Here is a 16925-nt window from a genome sequence, read left to right on the forward strand (position 1 = left end):
TACAAACTCTGTCCTTTTCTCTTGCTGTGGCTTAAGATGTCAGGACTCTGAATAACTTTGGAGAGGCTAAGATGGAAACTTTCTCCCCCTTTCATTTTAGGTGTTGCTGTGATTCACAAGCCCTTGTGACCCCAACTCCCACTGCCAGGAGGTGGGGGATGGGAGAGGCGCTGCCTGGGGCTCAGAATGGAGGGATCACGATTCACCGGGAGAGCGTGCAGTGGAGTGGGAACCGCCCTCCTCCGACTTGGCAGACTGGAGTCCACAGTGAAGACTGAGGACCCACCTCCTGCACCCCTGAGGGGTGTGGGCCTCTGTCCTAAGCAGTGGGTTTTGGCTAGCCTCAGGTGGCATCTTTGGGCTGTTTGGGGGTTTCTACAGGGACAACGTGAGAGAGAGAGAGAGAGAGAGAGAGAGCTCGAGTGAGCGTGCGCAAGTATGTGTGGGTGCGAGTGTGTGTGTACGTGTGTTTAGAACATGGTATCTCACTAAGTTGGGGGCGGGGTGTGACAGTCTACTGGTTTTCTGTACTACTGATCCTTCCGCTGTGCTAAAAATCAAATCACAGAAACCTCTCCTCTGGATTTGCCCCACGGGCACCCTGAGACTACTACAGCTGCTGTCTGCTGGAAGGCCAGCTGGACTGGAATGTGCAGGAGGGACCAGCAAGAGAAGCAGTGCTCTGACCACGCCCACATACTGGCCTTGACTCCTGGCACTGACTGCAGAAGAGCTGGGCGTTCTCAAAGTTGCACTGAGTCCTCTGTGTGCTAGAACCAGGAGCGAGTGGGCGCCCTGGCCCATCAGCCGGGCGCTCTTCCTTGGACTCTCCTACAGGAAGCACCGAGAACTGCTCAGTCTTTGGACCACTGGTCTTTGATGTCATGGATTCCAGGCTTGGGAGATTTTGTGTCTCTTCAGCTGGGAAAACTAGCTCTTCAGAGAAGCCTGAGTATGACACTAGGGAAAAAAGTATACGTGAAAGACAAAAACAAAAGAAACCAAAGTGGAAAGGCTTCAGTCCTTATCCATAATGGTTTCGGAGAGAATCCAACTTCTGGGTTTTTTCAGCATATAGAAGTTCCCATTATACGTATTACCCAAGAGTAATTATTCACAACATCTTATTTACCCTTGAAAGTGTTCTGACTTGGAGATAAGTAGAGGTCACCCTACCTTCCAACCCAAAGATAGGTTTGTCTCTGTGTTGGATGGTGGTTGTGCGTGACTCAGATGGACACGGACGCCTTCTAAGGAGCACGCTGGCTGGGGCTGGTCCTCGCCACTTTGTGATGATGGTCATGTCTGCCTGATGTCCTGTCTTCCTTCCATGTGCTCTCCCCAGCCCAGGGCCCGTGCCCTCTCTCCAAACCTCTGAACACTCCTCTCCACCTTGCTTCCCCTGTGGGGAGGGAGATGGTGGTGGCCCTGGATGTGTGATCTCTCTCAGGGGTTCTTGCATTTTAATGAACTATAGGAACGATCCCTGAAAGCATAGTCTTAGGGGGCACTTGCATTTTAAGAGAGGGGCTAATGAGAACTTTGCTAATTTACAGGTAAAAATTATTAATGACAGAACTTCAAGAATCTGGAGGGAGGCCGGTATTTGAAGGTGTACAGTCATTTACATGAGAAAAAAGAAGAACCTTAAAGCCGTGCTGTTCAGCTGTGCTGTCCCTGAACTAGCAAGTTATTTATGTTGGAATTTCTGGCATAAGGAGTCTTGTCTTGTCTCTGGAGAACAGTCTTACACCTTGGGGGCTGGCGTTTAGCCGTCCATGATGTCACGGTCCACTTAAAGGGAACCCAGGGGCTCTGTGAACCCTGATATTGGGCTTCTGACACATCTACTCTCCTTCCAAGCAGATGCTGTAGGAACTGGCCTTCCTCTGACCTCACCCTCACAGCTACAAACCCAGGATCTTCCCAGCTAGTCGGCCACTTTGTATATTTACAGTACATTTATTGTGCACTAAACACTGAACTCTCTTGAAGATGAAACCTCTGATGTTGAGCAGATGTTATTTCAGTGAGACATTTGGAGAGGACCAAGGCACCCAGAATTTTTAGTAGCCTTGGGAAGAGGCTAAGATATCCAGCTTTGATGGACCTGGAAGAAATCTCCAAAGCAATCAAGGCCCACTTTCAGTCGGCTCCCCACTCTCACCTGGCACCGGGGATGACTGTGGTGGGAGAGCTCTGCCTGGCTCTGGGTGGGAAGCTGACGGAATGAGGTCTTTGTTCCAAATGTTCTTCCTCCCTCTTCGAGGAAGGTTTGGGACTCAGTTTTGGGGTGTGTGCTGGGGATGAGGATGAGGTTAGGGTCTGATGTGTGCTGTTCACACAGCTCTGATGTCAGGTGAAAGGTGAGAGCTCCCCTCCCTTACCACATAGGAGCTGGATTTTCACTCTTGTATGGGAGAGGCTATTGTTTGTGTATCATCTTCCCAGAAGGGTCCCTTCCCTGAAAGCTAGCCAGCCCTGTGCCCTGCTTTTGGATTTTTGCTATTGGTTCCACCTCATGTCTCCCTTCCAAGGAAGCACAGCCCCTCCTGGTAGTGCTGCTGAGGCCACGTTCATTTCATCCTCATGTGTCCTTTCTCACGGGGACTCTAGAACACTGGTATGTCATCACCAAAAAGCCAACTGCTCTAACTGCCCATGGATACCATCAAAAACTGGATGTCTCTGTCACCAGGTACTATTCTCTTTCCACAGAGGGCACAACAGGCTTATTGTCAAGTCTGTGCTGGTCATGTGGTGGATGAACCCCCAATGCCCATTCAGGTGGCCACAACTACTTATGAGTGCAGCTTTGCCAGTGGTGTACCTGAAATCTGATCACAGTGATGAAGTGCAATTGTGGCCCAAGGTTAGAAGCAGCTTAGGTGCTCTTGGATGCTACGCAGAAGTCAGACTCTGAATTCCAAAGTTATTTCTCATAAGTACCCAATGGCATCTCTCCATCTAAAAAGTTGCAGTATTATGCAAATGAAAGTGACCTCATTTTCTGCTATGCAATAAGAATACTTAATTCTATTTCATGACATACCAGTTGCAACATCTCCTAAGATACTTTTTGAGCTGTCTTACTTTGATATCTGTTGTGTAATATTTGTATATTCCTGAGCCAGATCCTTTCAAAGATTGCCTTTTTATATACCTGAAGCTACAGCTTTCAGGCTAAAATTTTAATGTAGATATTTTTATAAGATAATTTTTCAGGATATTTGAATTGCTTTTTATTGTCCATGATAATGAAATGTTATGTTCTATACTACATGTTATTCACTCTTAAACGTAGTCCATGCCTATAAGCTATCCTCCCTGTGTTTCTCATGCTCCCAAAACTGATTTTTCAGTAGCTCTGGGTAGAAAATACAATTACTGGTGTTTCTTGAAACCTTTAGGGACTACATTAAGCCAGACTCAGTACGTACCCATCTGTGTCTGCTTTTTTGGAGTCCACTTTCTGCAGTGGTGAGGCTGGTCGGTCCATCTCCTGGTGATTCTCCCTGCCTGGCGCTGAGCCCGACCCGCTGTGGTGTGGAGAAGCCCCTGATAAGGGCCTGCCCTCTGGCACATGCTCCCTGGAGCGTCCGAGGTCTAGTAGACCAGCCCTCGCTCTCTTCTGTCTCCTTTTTCCTCTGAAGCTTCCAACAGCTTAAGGCCTTTGCTGCCTGCCAGGTGATGGCCGTTTTGGAAGCCTTTTGCCTGTGAACTTTAAAAGAGGGTCACTCTCATGAGCCCCATTAAGAATGTGTCAAATATGTGCTTCACAGATACTCACATTACGCTTACAAAATTACTTGTTTTTTGAGCTGTGTCTACACTCCAGGCTCTCTTTTGTGTACTTATCTGCCATTAGCTTCATTAAAAAACACTTTATTTTTTTTATTATTGGGACAGGTGCCATGTGAATTGCCTCCATGCTCCCCATTGCACCTTGTTGGGTCAAGCTGGGAGGTTGAACAAACTCATTCCAGCTCGCTGGAGTTTTTAAGTGTTTGCCTGGAGAAGCAAGGAGGTTGGAATGTATTTTTTAAAGTGCACTATTCAGAGTCCTACGCCCCTCACGTTCAGCTGTGCTGCGTATCTACTGACCAAGCAGGAGAGCTGGCAACACTTCCGACATTTGGGGATGGAAAAGGCTTCTTCCGTGGTGGATGACCACAGCCTCGTAGCCCCCCATGCAGCCTCTGTCCTGGGGCTCGGTGACGTGTGGATCAGCCACAGCAGAAAAGCATGGGACTGCGGCAGTAGGAGAAACAACTTGCTCTAGTGCTGTGTTCTTGCCTTTGATTTTGAAATTTAGAGTTATTTTCCCTGTTTCAGTGGCAATAAAGGACCCTTGTTGGACTTCTTGTTTAATTTCTATATGATGTGTAAATGCTTTCTTTGAGAGAAAACTCAAGACACTGAATGTGTTTGTCTGTGTGGGTGTGCTTGGGAGGGCAGACTCGATCACGGACGCTGCAGCACAGTACCGGGGTGAGGTCCTTGATCTGGTGTTTTCTGCTTGGGCATCAGGGCCTTCATATCTTGTAAAAGAACATTTGTCACATGCTCAATCAGTGACAGTGCTAGCTGAATCAACAGTTCCTCAAATGTATTATTTTAACAGGAATCATGTTCTAGTTTCCCATACTTTGTTGCTTTAGTTTTAATAAATGCTGAACTGTGAGAACCTTTCTCAGTGTTTCATTTCTGTAGTCCAGCCTCTCTGTATGTCAGACATGAAAAGGACAGACTTATTTCTACATGTCTTCAGATTTAAAATTGTTTCTCTTCAAGATCACCTGGATAGGGTCTGCGTTCCTTTGGTCTCTCTTCTCTTGCCCCAGAACAGCGCCAGACCTACAAAGAGGCCCCAAGGGCCCTCCCTCCAGGAGATGTTTGGTGGTGTGGGCAGTTGCCTACTGAGCGTTTTGAGATGGGCGTGCTGGTCTCAGGCACGGGAACAGGAGACAGAGATTCAGCTGTAAATAAACATTGGTTTTTATTTACTTTTATTTTTATTATTTTTATCCTCATCTGAGGATATTTTATTATTGATTTTAGAGAAAGAGGAAGGGAGAGCGAGAGAAATGTGGATGTGAGAGAGAAACATTGATCGGCTGCCTCCCGTACTCACCCTCTCCGGGGATTGAACCTGCAACCTAGGTATGTGCCGTGACCTGGAATCAAACCCGCAACCTTTTGGTGTACGGGACGATGCTCTAACCAACTAAGCCACCTGGCCAGGGCAATAAACATTGATTTTTAAAAGTTTGTTGTACCTAAAGGTTTTATAAGTATTTTTAATGTTTTATTAAATATATAAATATTGATTATATTTCATTAAATTTATACAAATATTTGTTAACTACATTGATATATAAAATATCAACATATGAAATAATAATAGCTAACACTTATTAAATACTTACTATGTGCCAGGCACTTTTCTAAGTGCTTTGCTTATTATTGATACTTTAATCCTCATCACAGTCTTCTGAGTTACTGTTATCTGCATTTTACAGATGAAGATATGAAAGGTGGAGAGGCTAATCAACTGGTCTAAGGTAGCAATGCTGCAAAATGATGGAGCTGCTCAGAGTCTGTGTCCTTAATCTTCTGTCACTTGGGCCCTGAGGAGGTGAGGGGACAAGGTGCTGAGAGGCACTGAGGAGAGGACGGCACCAGGGGCCCCTGGGAAGTGCAAACATGGTTTAAGAAAAACACTGAAGCCCAACTTCTCAGGCCAGTTGGACCAAAAATGTCCTCCTTTTATTGCTGGTAAATAATTTTTTGCTGTGATGATAGTAGCGGTAACCACTATTGGTGGTGTACTTATTTTGTGCCAGACGCCCTGCTAAATGCTTTATAACTTGGCCTTTTATCCACAATCTCCGAGGGAGGCGGCAGTGCCCCTTTGGAGGCAGATGTTTCCTAGTGGCCGCTCTGCCTTGCCGCTTTCTGGACTCCTCCTCTCGATTACCTGGGGTCGTGGGAGTCAGGTGCAGGCCTCATGGGAGGTGAGCCTCTTGTGAAGGAGGTTCGGCTCAGCTACAGCTTCTCAAATCTTCCCGCTCAGGGTCCTGGGATCCCACTCTGATTAACAAACTGGACAGTTCCAGTCCCCTTCAGGATGTCAGTGGCTCTGCCTGTTCCAGGTGGCAGGTGGACAGCACAGACGGGTCAGGCTCAGCTTTAAGCTGGAGAGACCCAAGGGGTAAAAGGAGCCTCTTGACCAGACCACTCCCCACATTTGGAAAAGTAAAATTTGAGGTCCAGGAAGGCATGTCCTGCTGGACTTACTCTGCCTCCTTGGCCTAGCACTTGGACACTCAGGAAATATTGACAGAAGGCAGAAAGGCGTGTGAGGAGGGATCAGGTGCCTCTCCTCCTCCACGTCTTCCCTGCTCCCCTGGGCTGGCCTCCTGCTGTATGTAGCTTCTGGTCTTTCCTCCCGTGCAGTGAATAGAGAGCGGAGGCCTGGGGCCACTTGCCCTTTGCATCTTGAGCCTTTTCAGGACTCTGAGCCCCATAACATCCCTGCAGGTGGCAGGCAGGTAGGAACTCGTCCCCCAGGGACACAGGAGGCCCAGAGAGGTGAATCCATTTATCTCAGAGTTTGTCATAAGTGAGCAGTGGAGCAGACCCAGATGGAGAATGCTAACTCTTATGACCCACAGTTGAATTTGAGGATCAGCCTGAGAAGAGGGCTCAGGCTGCAATTGTTTTAACAAGCATAGTAGTGGGCATTACTTGTGCATTTGCTGTGTGCCAGACTCTGTGCCAAACACTTCGCTTCCGGCTAATCCACACAGTACCGGAGCAGATGATGCCCCGTTCACAGGATCACAGGGGTTAATCAGCAGGCCCAAGGTCATACAGAGCCTTGAGAAGAGGTGCAGCCCCACCCTCCTATTGAGGCTGCTTTGCTGAGTTGTGTCTTCCTCACATCCCAGAGGGCTGTACCTTATGGGTGCATCCTGGAGTGAGGGCGTTGCCCGTGTCTGGCGCTCTGGGGCAAGCAGGGAGGCAGAGCCCAGAGCCAGGCTGGAGAAGTGCTCTGCCTCCAGCCTGCTGGGGGCTCACCTGCGGAGAGGGCTCTGGTGAGGGGCTGACCAGCTGGTGAGAGCTGTCAGCACACACACCTTCCCTGCCCCACCTTGACCCTGTTGGCTTGGTTTCCCTTTACCCAGGAAGAGTCCCAGAGTGAAATCCTATTTGGTGGTTTTTCTATTAACTTATTTTTCTGCAGTTTACAAATAGGATCTTTTGACTCTAACTTGCTAGTTTGTGTTCATGTAAAGCCTTTTGTTTCTGTCTGCCCATGTGGCTTTCACTGGGCAGTCTGCATTCCCCACTGGCCATCCACTCCTGCCCAGGCAGCCTGTGTCACAATGCTCCATGTCACAGCCCATGGAAAGGGACCCCTTGCCAGGACTTAAGACATCATCCACTCTAGCCCCTGTGTTTGCAGATGTGGAGGCTGGGCCTGGAACTGTAGAAAGGCAGCTGGCTGTTGTTCGTGGGCAATTTCTGAGAGTCCTCTTAGTGCCTGAGCAGAGCCAGGTTCCCCATGAGCCCAGCAGCAGCTCTAGGCCCCTGTCTGCCTGCCTGCCGCACCTGAGGCTGCTCCAGGGCTGGGGAAGGCAGCAACTGCAGGCCTGAGGCCACAGCCTGCTGGGGCAGAAGAGAAAAGACTGGTAGTCCTGCCATGCAGGGTTAGTCTCTCTTAGATGCCTGTCCTGTGGTTACTCCGGCTTTGAAGGCTGCCCCAAGCTCCAGGTGGCTGGAGGCCCGTGCCCCTCCTCAGGGGTTCGAGTCCTCCACTGCCTGGGGTTGAAGGCAGCTGTTCATAGCCGTGTGACCTGCAGGCCAGCACTTTCCTTCTTTGGGACTCAATTCCTTATCTGTAAGCTGAGGACTCCCATGTCCTTATGAGCATTTACTCGACTGGTGAGGTCCTGGTCTTGCTCCCACTTGACTGGTGAGAAGATGAGGCTCAGCGAGGCCACATGACCGTGGGAGCTGGGGTCTGAAACTACATCTTTCCAGGAAGTAGTTTTTGGCAACTGCACCCCACATTTTCACATTTGTGAGCTGTTAGGCCACTGGGCCCTGCCAGTAAACACACATAGATCTGGGGCCCCCAACTCCGAAGCCACGTGCAGCCTGTTAGGAACCGGACCGTGAGTGAAGCTCACCTGAGCTCCACCTCCTGTCTCCCCTTGCCCCTGCCCCCTGCTGCCCTATCCACAGTGGGCGAGCAAGCAGAACTCTGTGCCCCCATCCACAGTGGGCGAGGGAAGCTCACCTGAGCTCTGCCTCCTGTGTAACCTCCACAACCGGTCCCTGGTGCCAAAGAGCTTAGGGACGGCTGGTAGAGATGATTTGATGAATCCTCTAATTGTAAGCTCTATGAGGACTGGAAAAGGTAGCTTTAGACCTTTTTCCTTCCCTTGTTTTCCTTCCCTTTCCATTTCCAGTTTTCAGCTATCTCTAAGAGAGACCCCAGTGTCTTTCCCAGTGTTGGAAATCTTTCATTTTCCCTTCATATAGTATGTTCAACAGTTATTCATTCAACAAAAATACATTCTGCATCTACACTGTACATGGTGCTAGGTACTTGAGATGTCACTGCCAGCAAAGCAGATGGTCCCTGTGGACTTGGAGGTTAGAGGTTTGTAAGGGACAGAGTTGGTAAACAGCAGGTGCAGTATGGTGTGCCAGTGGGGTGAGGGCGAGGGAGGAGAGACAAACATACCTGCCCGGAGAGAGAGAGACAAACTCTCAGAGACCTGGGGAAAATGGTGCATGCTTCATACAAAGAAAGAGACACAAAGACCAAGAGAGAGACTGAGACACTGAGAAACAGAGGGAGACATGAACATAATGAGGAAGATACACATAGACACACATGTGCACACACACCACCAGAAAAGAGATGCCACTCCTGCAGAAATACAGAGGCAGAGACCAGAGAGAGCCAGAGCCAGAACCATTTCCTAAGGTGGCAGAGGACAGGTCAGCCTCGGGCTGCAGATCAGAAGCTTCAGGTCAGAAGACTGGTCCAAGGCTGACCTCTGGTAAGGTGATCGTGTGGCTTGAGCCATTTTTTTCACCTCTCAGTGGCAGTGTCGTCAACTGTACGCTCTGGATGGTCACACCAGTTTTGTGAGCTTGTGGAGAAGGTTCGTGAGAAGGCCCCAAAACATAGAAGGCAGCCACTCTAGCTCCTGGGAGGCTGGGCCAGGCAGAATGAGTGGCCTCTGGAATGAGACCTGGTCTCCTGCAGTGACAGTCAGCTCTGAGGACATCCTGGCTGCATGTAGGTCACTGAGAGCTAGGAGTGTGAGTGCAGGGAAGAGAGACACAAGAACAGAGACAAACTCCCTGTCCCAGCATCTTGTCTGGGCTGGGGACACACCCAGGGTTTAATTTCTGAAGGAGGCCCCTGAGCGGACTGATGTGGAAGAGTGCTGGTTTCACAGGCTGCCACTTGCCTTCTTTCTGTTTGGCACAACTGTGTTCAAATTGCTTTCGTTTTCTCCTGCCCTCTGGATGGGGTGGGGGCATGACAGTACCTTCTGCTCTGGGAGCAGGGTGTCTTCCTGGCTTCAACCCCACTGACTCCAGGGAATGTGGGATTCATAGGCACGTGTGTAACTCGACTACTCAACAGTCTCATTTGATTCTCAAAAATGCCTTAAGGTAGCCAAGGCAGAGATTATTTTGTGCAGTGTGTCTACCTATATTACGTGTGATGGTAACTTTCTCAATATAGTGGGTAGTGCATGCAAAACATTCTATATGGTGCCTGCACATAGTAGGTGATTTATTAGTGGTAGTGAATATTATGCTTATCATCCCTTTATGCAGATGGAGAAACTGAGGCTAGAAACAGGTCAGTAAGAGCCTGGACTTTATTACCCACGATTGTGTTTGCCTTCTTATGACAGTAGTGGCTTAACCAAAGAGTGGGTTACTTTGCCCACATAACCGCCAGTCCAGAGGTAGCCATTTCATGGCTGGCAAAGCAGTTCTAGGATGTCATTGGGATTCCGGGTCCTTCTATATTTCTGCACTTCCATCCTTAGCAGGTTACAAGATAGATATTCCAGGCTATTTTCACATCTGCAAAAAAGGCATGAAAAAGAAAGGAGGGGAAGGTAGAAGAGGCAGGGCCTGTACCAGGAAAGTAAAACCCTTCCAGAAACCATGGTAGAATGCCACTTACATACCTAGACCATCCCTGACTGCACGGGAATTGGGAGAGATGGATACTTTTCACCGGGCACATTGCTGTTCCAAAAGGAGTTGCACCTGGGAGGAGAGAGTGGCCTTTGGGCCGGCAGCCAGTGATGCTGGCAGTCGCCATTCCTGGTAGCCTCCTGACTCTGAGTGCCACGTGGCTCCCTCTTTACCAGTCGACACGGACTTTGCCTTCTTGGATCCGAAGTCCATGTCCTTTTGGTCCATTGTCCAACACATGTCCCTGCAGTTATTTTGGTTGGACTCTGACTGTATGTAGGGCTTCTTGTCCTTGGGGGCTAATGATGCTGCTTGGCATCTGCCGAGGGTACACAGAGTGGGGTCCCCGGGACAGGGCCTCTCAGAGCCTCTCAGAGCCTCGTCCAGCCATGTTGCTTCCAGTGTGGGCGTCAAGGGTGGATGTCCCTCTCCCAGGATGGCTGAGAAATCCTAAGCAATGGAGACTTTTTGGAGCCTGGCTTTGAAGCTTTAGGAGCAGCTCATTTATCAGCCACGGACATTTTCCTGAAGCGCTGATTGAGGAGGCCTGTCAGCTGTAAGATCTATAACCTTTATCTCAAGAATGACCCGTGTGCAGCTCCATAAATCTTTCCGAGCTGCAGACTGGGAGGTGGAGGCAGAAGAGATTTAGCCTTGGCCTTTTGGAGGCAATTTCCCCAACTCCCTTGTCCTCCTGTCCTCCAGGACATCCTCACATTTAATGGCGGCTCACTGAACAGCGTTTGAGCTGTGCTGAGCTGAAGGAGGTCATGAAAATCATATGCACAATCCGGTTGCCAAAGAGCTGTCTTAGGTCTCTTCTCGGCAGGTGAGGCCTCCGACCCCAGCACTGGCTATGAAGGGAAGAATATCTGAGCTGCTAGGTCTGGGCCTTCCTGCATGGGGCGCGGAGATGTGCAGCAGCATGGAGAGGGTCGGGGAAGAACTAACTGGGAGATCTAGTCTCAAAGTATGGTGTGACAATACGGTGTAATGATTAAGAGCCAGGCTCTGAGCTGGACAGTGTGGGTTTAACCCCTGCCCACTGATCACTAGCAGTGTGACCCTGGGGATAAATCCAGGCCCTCCCTCAGCCACCACCCGTGTGGCACTGCAGCAGGGAGGGGAGTTGATCTCCCGGGGAGCTAACAGCCCTCTTGAGGGTTCTGGGCCTGACCTCCACCTTCTGGCCGCAACCCGGATCCGAGGTGAGGGGACCAGCGGGGAAAGGCCAAGGCTACAGGGGACATTCCAAATGTATTTTCCAGCCACAGATTCATCATTTTAATGTAGCCTGACCTCGGTTATATGAGTGATTAAGTAAGGAATGGTCTGCTTTAGTGCCTGTGACTGCTGCAGAACCCTGATAAGGAAGCCCATAAAGCTGTCTCTGGGCAGCCAGGAGAGGCTTTATGCATATCCTAGAGAGGATGGTTTGAATTCTAGCAGCTTCTACCAGAAGTTTTCTGCTTGGGCCCAGGAAACTGCTAGGCACCAAGGTCCTGTGAATGCATGAGTGTTAGCCCCGGTGAGCCCAGGGAGGCCCAGGTGGAGATGGGTGGGATGAGTGAGAGAACTGGGCTGTGTCATGGTGCTGATCACACAGCAAGCGTGCCAAAGTGGGCTCCAGACTCTGGGTGGCATCAGGGGGGCCCTCTCACTGCTGGCCTGGGGGCTCCTGTACACAGTGCCTAGTTAGTCACTGGCTCCCCTGGGCTGCTTCTGTACCTTGTATGTATTCAGTGCATATCAACTCATCCAATACATATTTATTGAGCTTTTTCTGGATGTCAGGCTCTGCATCAGCTCTGGAGATATGGTATAAATGAGAGGGTCCCTGTCCTCATGGGGTTCATGCCGAGTTGTGCAACATAATGAAGGAGTTATAATTCAGCATGGTAACCATAAGCATGGGGAAAGTACAAGGGCCTGTGGATGCACATGGAAGGGCCAGGGAAGGGTCCCGTTGGAAGTGATGATAGGTAACACCCTACTTTCAGCGGATGAGGGATGTGAGCTGGGTAAAGAGGTAGTAGGAGATACTAGGGAAAAAGGAAGAAGGAATAGCAAGTGTAGTGTCCCAGAGGCTAGAGAGGTGGCCTCTTTGAGAAAATCCAGTATGGCTGGGTTGTAGGCTATAAGGGGAATGTACAGAGCTGAGGCTGGAGAGTTGTGCAGAAGCCATGTCACCAAAGGACTTGAAACCATGTGGAGGAGGTTGTTCTCTTTCTTAAGGTCAATGGAAGAACATTGGCAGTGCCTTAGGCTGAATTCCCCATCCCTCATGCCCCAAATACTCTGAAATGCTAAGCTATTCATGTGGAATGTTACTGGTGAGTGCTCCTAGCAATAACAGCCATAAAGGAGAGAGGGAAGCTGAGTGGGGCGCAGGGAGACATTGAACTGTAATTGCAGCAGGGCCTCAGCCAGTCATCTGGGGAGCTCTGGAGCTGGGATGGCTTCTCAGTACTGTCCTGAGTTGACACCAAGGGGCACTACCTTTGGTATCTCTGTAAAAACCAGTCATTGACCACCCCCCCAAAAAGAAAGAAGGGTAAATTGAACTTTATCAACATTAAAAACTTTTGTGCTTCAAATGATACCATCAAGAAAGTGAAAGACAACTCACAGAATGGGAGATAATATTTTCAAATTGTATATCGATAAAGATCTAGCTCCAGAGTATATCAAGCATTCTTACAACTGATCAATAAAAAGATAGAGCCCAGTTTAAAAATGGGCAAAGGGTTTGAATAGATAGTTCTTCAAAAAGTTATGCAAATGGCTAATAAGCACATGAGAAGATGCTCAACAGCATTAGCCATCAGGGAAATGCAAATCAAAACCACAGTGAGCCAACACTTCACACCCACTTGCATGGCTGTGTTAAAATAGATGATAACAGGTACTGGGCAGGATGTGGAGAAGTTGGGACCCTCATGCATTGTTTGTGGAATGTAAAATGGTGCAACCTCTTTGTAAAACAATCTGGTAGTTCTTCAGAAAGTTAAACATAGAGTTACTATATGACCCAACAGTCTCACTCCTTGGTATTTATCCCTTCAAAATGGAAAACATATGTCTGCACAAAAAGGTGTACATGAACATTCATAGCAGCATTATTCCTACTAGCCAAAAAGTAGAAACCTCAATGTTCATTAGCTGATGAATGGGTAAACATCATAAAAAATGAAGTGATGATGCAAGCTACGACATGAACGAACCTTCAAAACATGCTAAGTGAAAGGAGACAGACAAAAAAATGCCACATTATATATGGTTTCATTTATATGAAACTCATTTCTAAGCAATTCCATAGAGACATAAAGCAGATGAGCGGTTGCAAGAGGCTGGGGGAGAGGAGAAAAGGGAGTGACTGCTGAGATGCATGAGGTGTCTGGAGTACGTTTTGGGGGTGATGAAATGTTCTGGAATTAGACAGTGATGATGGTTATACGTCTTTGTGAATATATTAAACCCCACTGAATTGTACTTTAAAAGGTGAGCTTTTATGGAATGTGAATTATAAATGAATACAAAAGGTCATTTCATATGCATGCCCCTACCCCCCACCCATAAGGGTCATATAACCTTGGGTGGAACAGCTCCCTTTAGTAGACAGCAATTTCCGGGGAAGGGGCTCATCTGTGAGCTGTTAGCAGAAGACGCATTAGGGGCTGGGGAGAGAGTGCCTCCGGGGATTGGGGTTATGCACTGAAGGCTCCATTACAGAAGGCTGTAAGGGTGGAAGTGGCACAGGGTTTTTGCCTTCGTGTGTCACTTTCACAACAACCCTGGGAGGCAGGCGTTAGTACCCCCTTTTCAGACGAGTGAACTGAAGCTCAGAGAGGTTACACAACCTGCACAGGGTCTTGGTGTGAGTGGAAATTTGAACAGGAATGTGGACTCATATCTCTCTGAGGCTGATGGCCTTGCTCTTCACTGATTCTATAAAAACAGTGCTGATTGTGAGCACTGTTTTGTGCTCACTCATTCGCAGATTTGCTCCCCTGAAAAATTAGTTGGTTTGAAAGTAGGGACCATGTCTGACTGTATCCTTGGCACCCAGCACATGGTGTGAAGAAGGTGTTCAAAATGCCTGTGAAAGAGTTTTTGTAAGAAGTTCCATTCTAACCACCAAAGGTGCTGTGCCACCACTAACAGTCAGCAGGGGTGTCTCTCCAAGTCACAGGAAAAAATTAATGGAATGAACAGAATGTCCTCATTCTTAAACTTTTTTTTGGATGTAAATTTTTGCTCATACTTTGACAACTTGTTTGTACCAAAATCTAGTATCAGAAAGCATCTTATTTATTTAAAAAATGTAGACTTCCCTTCATCAGTATTTCAGTTGTCAGATGCTCCCACACCTACACACACTCCCTTGAAGACAGGGGGAGAGTTACGGATTTCCAGAAAATGGAAGTCAGAGCTGAGGGAGATGCAATCTGACGGCTGTTTCCCCCAGGCTTCCCCAGAAAGTTGCTTCCTTGAGGCTGGTGGAGGATCAGGGACATTTTCCTCAACATAGAAGCTACCTAGTCCTCTGTCAGGAGTGCTATTCCAGGCCCCAAGTTGCTGCCTCTTGGACACACCCTGGCTGGGGATTTGGGGGGTGTTTTCAGGTGCGCCTGGTTGCCTTTGGTGGATCTGCCTTCCTGTGGGGCGATTGGGAGGAGGTGCACAGGTAGGAGAGGCTCGCTGGGAGACAGAGTAAGTACCTGAAAAGGGATTTTTCTGGCCAGACAGCTGTAGGGAGATTTTCCAGAACCCATGAGGGGCCCACTCATGTCGCCTGCTTACTTTACTCTGAAGTTGCATCCTTAGAGCTCAAAGAGGTTTTGATGTCGTTAAAGCAATGACACCCCTGCCTGTCAAACTTGGCTGCTCAGTAGTTGTTCCTGTCGGAGTGCAAATGCCTAAGCACACTGTGAAAGGAAGGGAAGGGAAGCGAAGGGCACTGGAGACCTCAGTGGAGGCTAAGAGGGCAGGGAGGGGAACACTGGGGGCAGGACAGCATAGTGGTGAGGCATGAGGCCCCGGGGATACACTTCCAGGGCATAGTCCTGGCTCTGCTGCTTTTAGGCTGTGGTGGGACTTCGGGCATAATCTATCTTAGTTTGTTACCTTGTCTTGAAATGAGGGTAATGATGGTCCTCAACCTATAGTGTTGTTGGAAGGAATAAATGAGGTAATACCTTATGGCAAGCATAAATGGAAGTGCATAAAATATGTTCATAAAATATGAACAAAGAAAATGCAGCCTTGGTTTCTGTAAGAGTGCTCTGATTTTACTCCGGAGTCTCCCAGTGGCTGGCTAAAATTGAGGAAAAACCTGAAAATTTAGTCTTATTCAACGATTTAAACAATTCTTTTTGGGAGTTCTTGACCTTTCACATTTGTCTGGTTTCCTTTTCTCCTACTCAGGACAGCATCTAAGGATGTGCAAGGGGTTGGGTCCTTGTGGTAGTGGAGGTGTGGTCCTTGTCTAGTCAGGGTTCAGTTGCAGAGAGAGGGATATATAGCAGGATATTTAATGGCTGGGACTTGAGGCTGCTGTGGCTCTCAAAGCTGTGCTACAGATGAGGCTGCCAAGCATGCTGTCTCCGCCCAGGCAGGAAGCTGCAGAATCAGAACCTGCGTCACAGCTCCTGGCCCGATGCAGGCCACCTCTGCCACCATCTACACCAGGAGCCTGGACCCCCCACCCCCACCCCAGAGCTTTAGAGCCCAGATCCTCTTTTGCTTCGGTGCACCTCATTGGCAGAACCTAAATCACATCCAAAAACCCTAGCTGCATGTAATTTGGGGAAATGGAGTTTTTAGTTTTTAGTGCCTCTGCACTATAGAAGGGAGGTTAAAGTGCTTAATATCAGCCTTCATTGTGTGTGAACTTCCTTCCACTTGTCTACTCAACATCCACATGTGCCCTTTTTTCCGTATGTGCAAACAGCTACAGCAGCAACTTGCTCCTTTTTAACCGAATGAAACTAACCTCTGCTAAAAGTAAAATGTGCTTACCCTCTGTCCCTAAAGGGGAAGCCCCAAGTTTCATCAGCTGCTGCATCTCTAGGTGACATTATTTCTCTTCTAGTCCAGTGGCAATTCTGCCTTCACATCACATAACCTGAAGCCTAAACAGTTAACCTCAATATTTACTAAAGCCTATATAAGTAGTAAAAAGAAGAGAAAAGGGATAATTGGGTGTGTGTGTGTGTGTGTGCTTGTATGTATATATGTTTGTTTGTAGTGTATGTTATGTAACTTGCGTATGTACACACACATACATTAGCTTTTTCTGCAAAACAAGGTACTTCAAAACTTAGTGGCCCAAAACATTCACCATTTATTTTTTTCTGCATTCTGCAGATTGCCTGAGCAGTTCTTCCAGTCTGGTGTGGTTTGGCTGGTCTCTGCAGGCATTGCTCATGCGTCTGTGGTCAGCCGGCCAGTCAGCCAGTGGCTGGGTGAGCTAGGATGACGTCCCCCACATATTTGGTGGTTGGCAGGTTGTTGGGGGGATGTCTCATTTCCCAGCAGGTTACCTCAGGCTTTTCACATGCTAGTCTCAGAGTTTCAGGGACAGTAAGTGGTCAAGCCCCAAGTACAAACACTCCTCAAGTCTTTGCTTATCTCACATTTGCTAATGTCCCATTGGCCAAAGCAAGTCACATGGCCAA

At 48.4% G+C, this 16925-nt stretch overlaps 1 protein-coding gene across 5 annotated transcripts in view; it reads left to right on the plus strand.

Annotated features, from left to right (window-relative positions):
- The window catches only part of KLHL3 (kelch like family member 3), a 114559-nt gene extending 109868 nt beyond the window's left edge, over window positions 1–4691 (plus strand). For all 5 annotated transcript variants that reach the window (XM_045826381.1, XM_045826400.1, XM_045826418.1 and 2 more), the window contains one exon: window positions 101–4691. In XM_045826381.1, the coding sequence (XP_045682337.1) occupies window positions 101–129 (29 nt within the window). In that variant the 3' untranslated portion in view covers window positions 130–4691. The remainder of the gene's footprint in view (window positions 1–100) is intronic.
- The last annotated feature ends 12234 nt before the right edge of the window (window positions 4692–16925 follow it).

Source organism: Phyllostomus hastatus, unplaced genomic scaffold (genome assembly GCF_019186645.2).
Source record: "Phyllostomus hastatus isolate PE091 unplaced genomic scaffold, TTU_PhHast_1.1 phas_contig_150, whole genome shotgun sequence".
In the NCBI taxonomy this organism is placed as follows: Eukaryota; Metazoa; Chordata; class Mammalia; order Chiroptera; family Phyllostomidae; genus Phyllostomus; species Phyllostomus hastatus.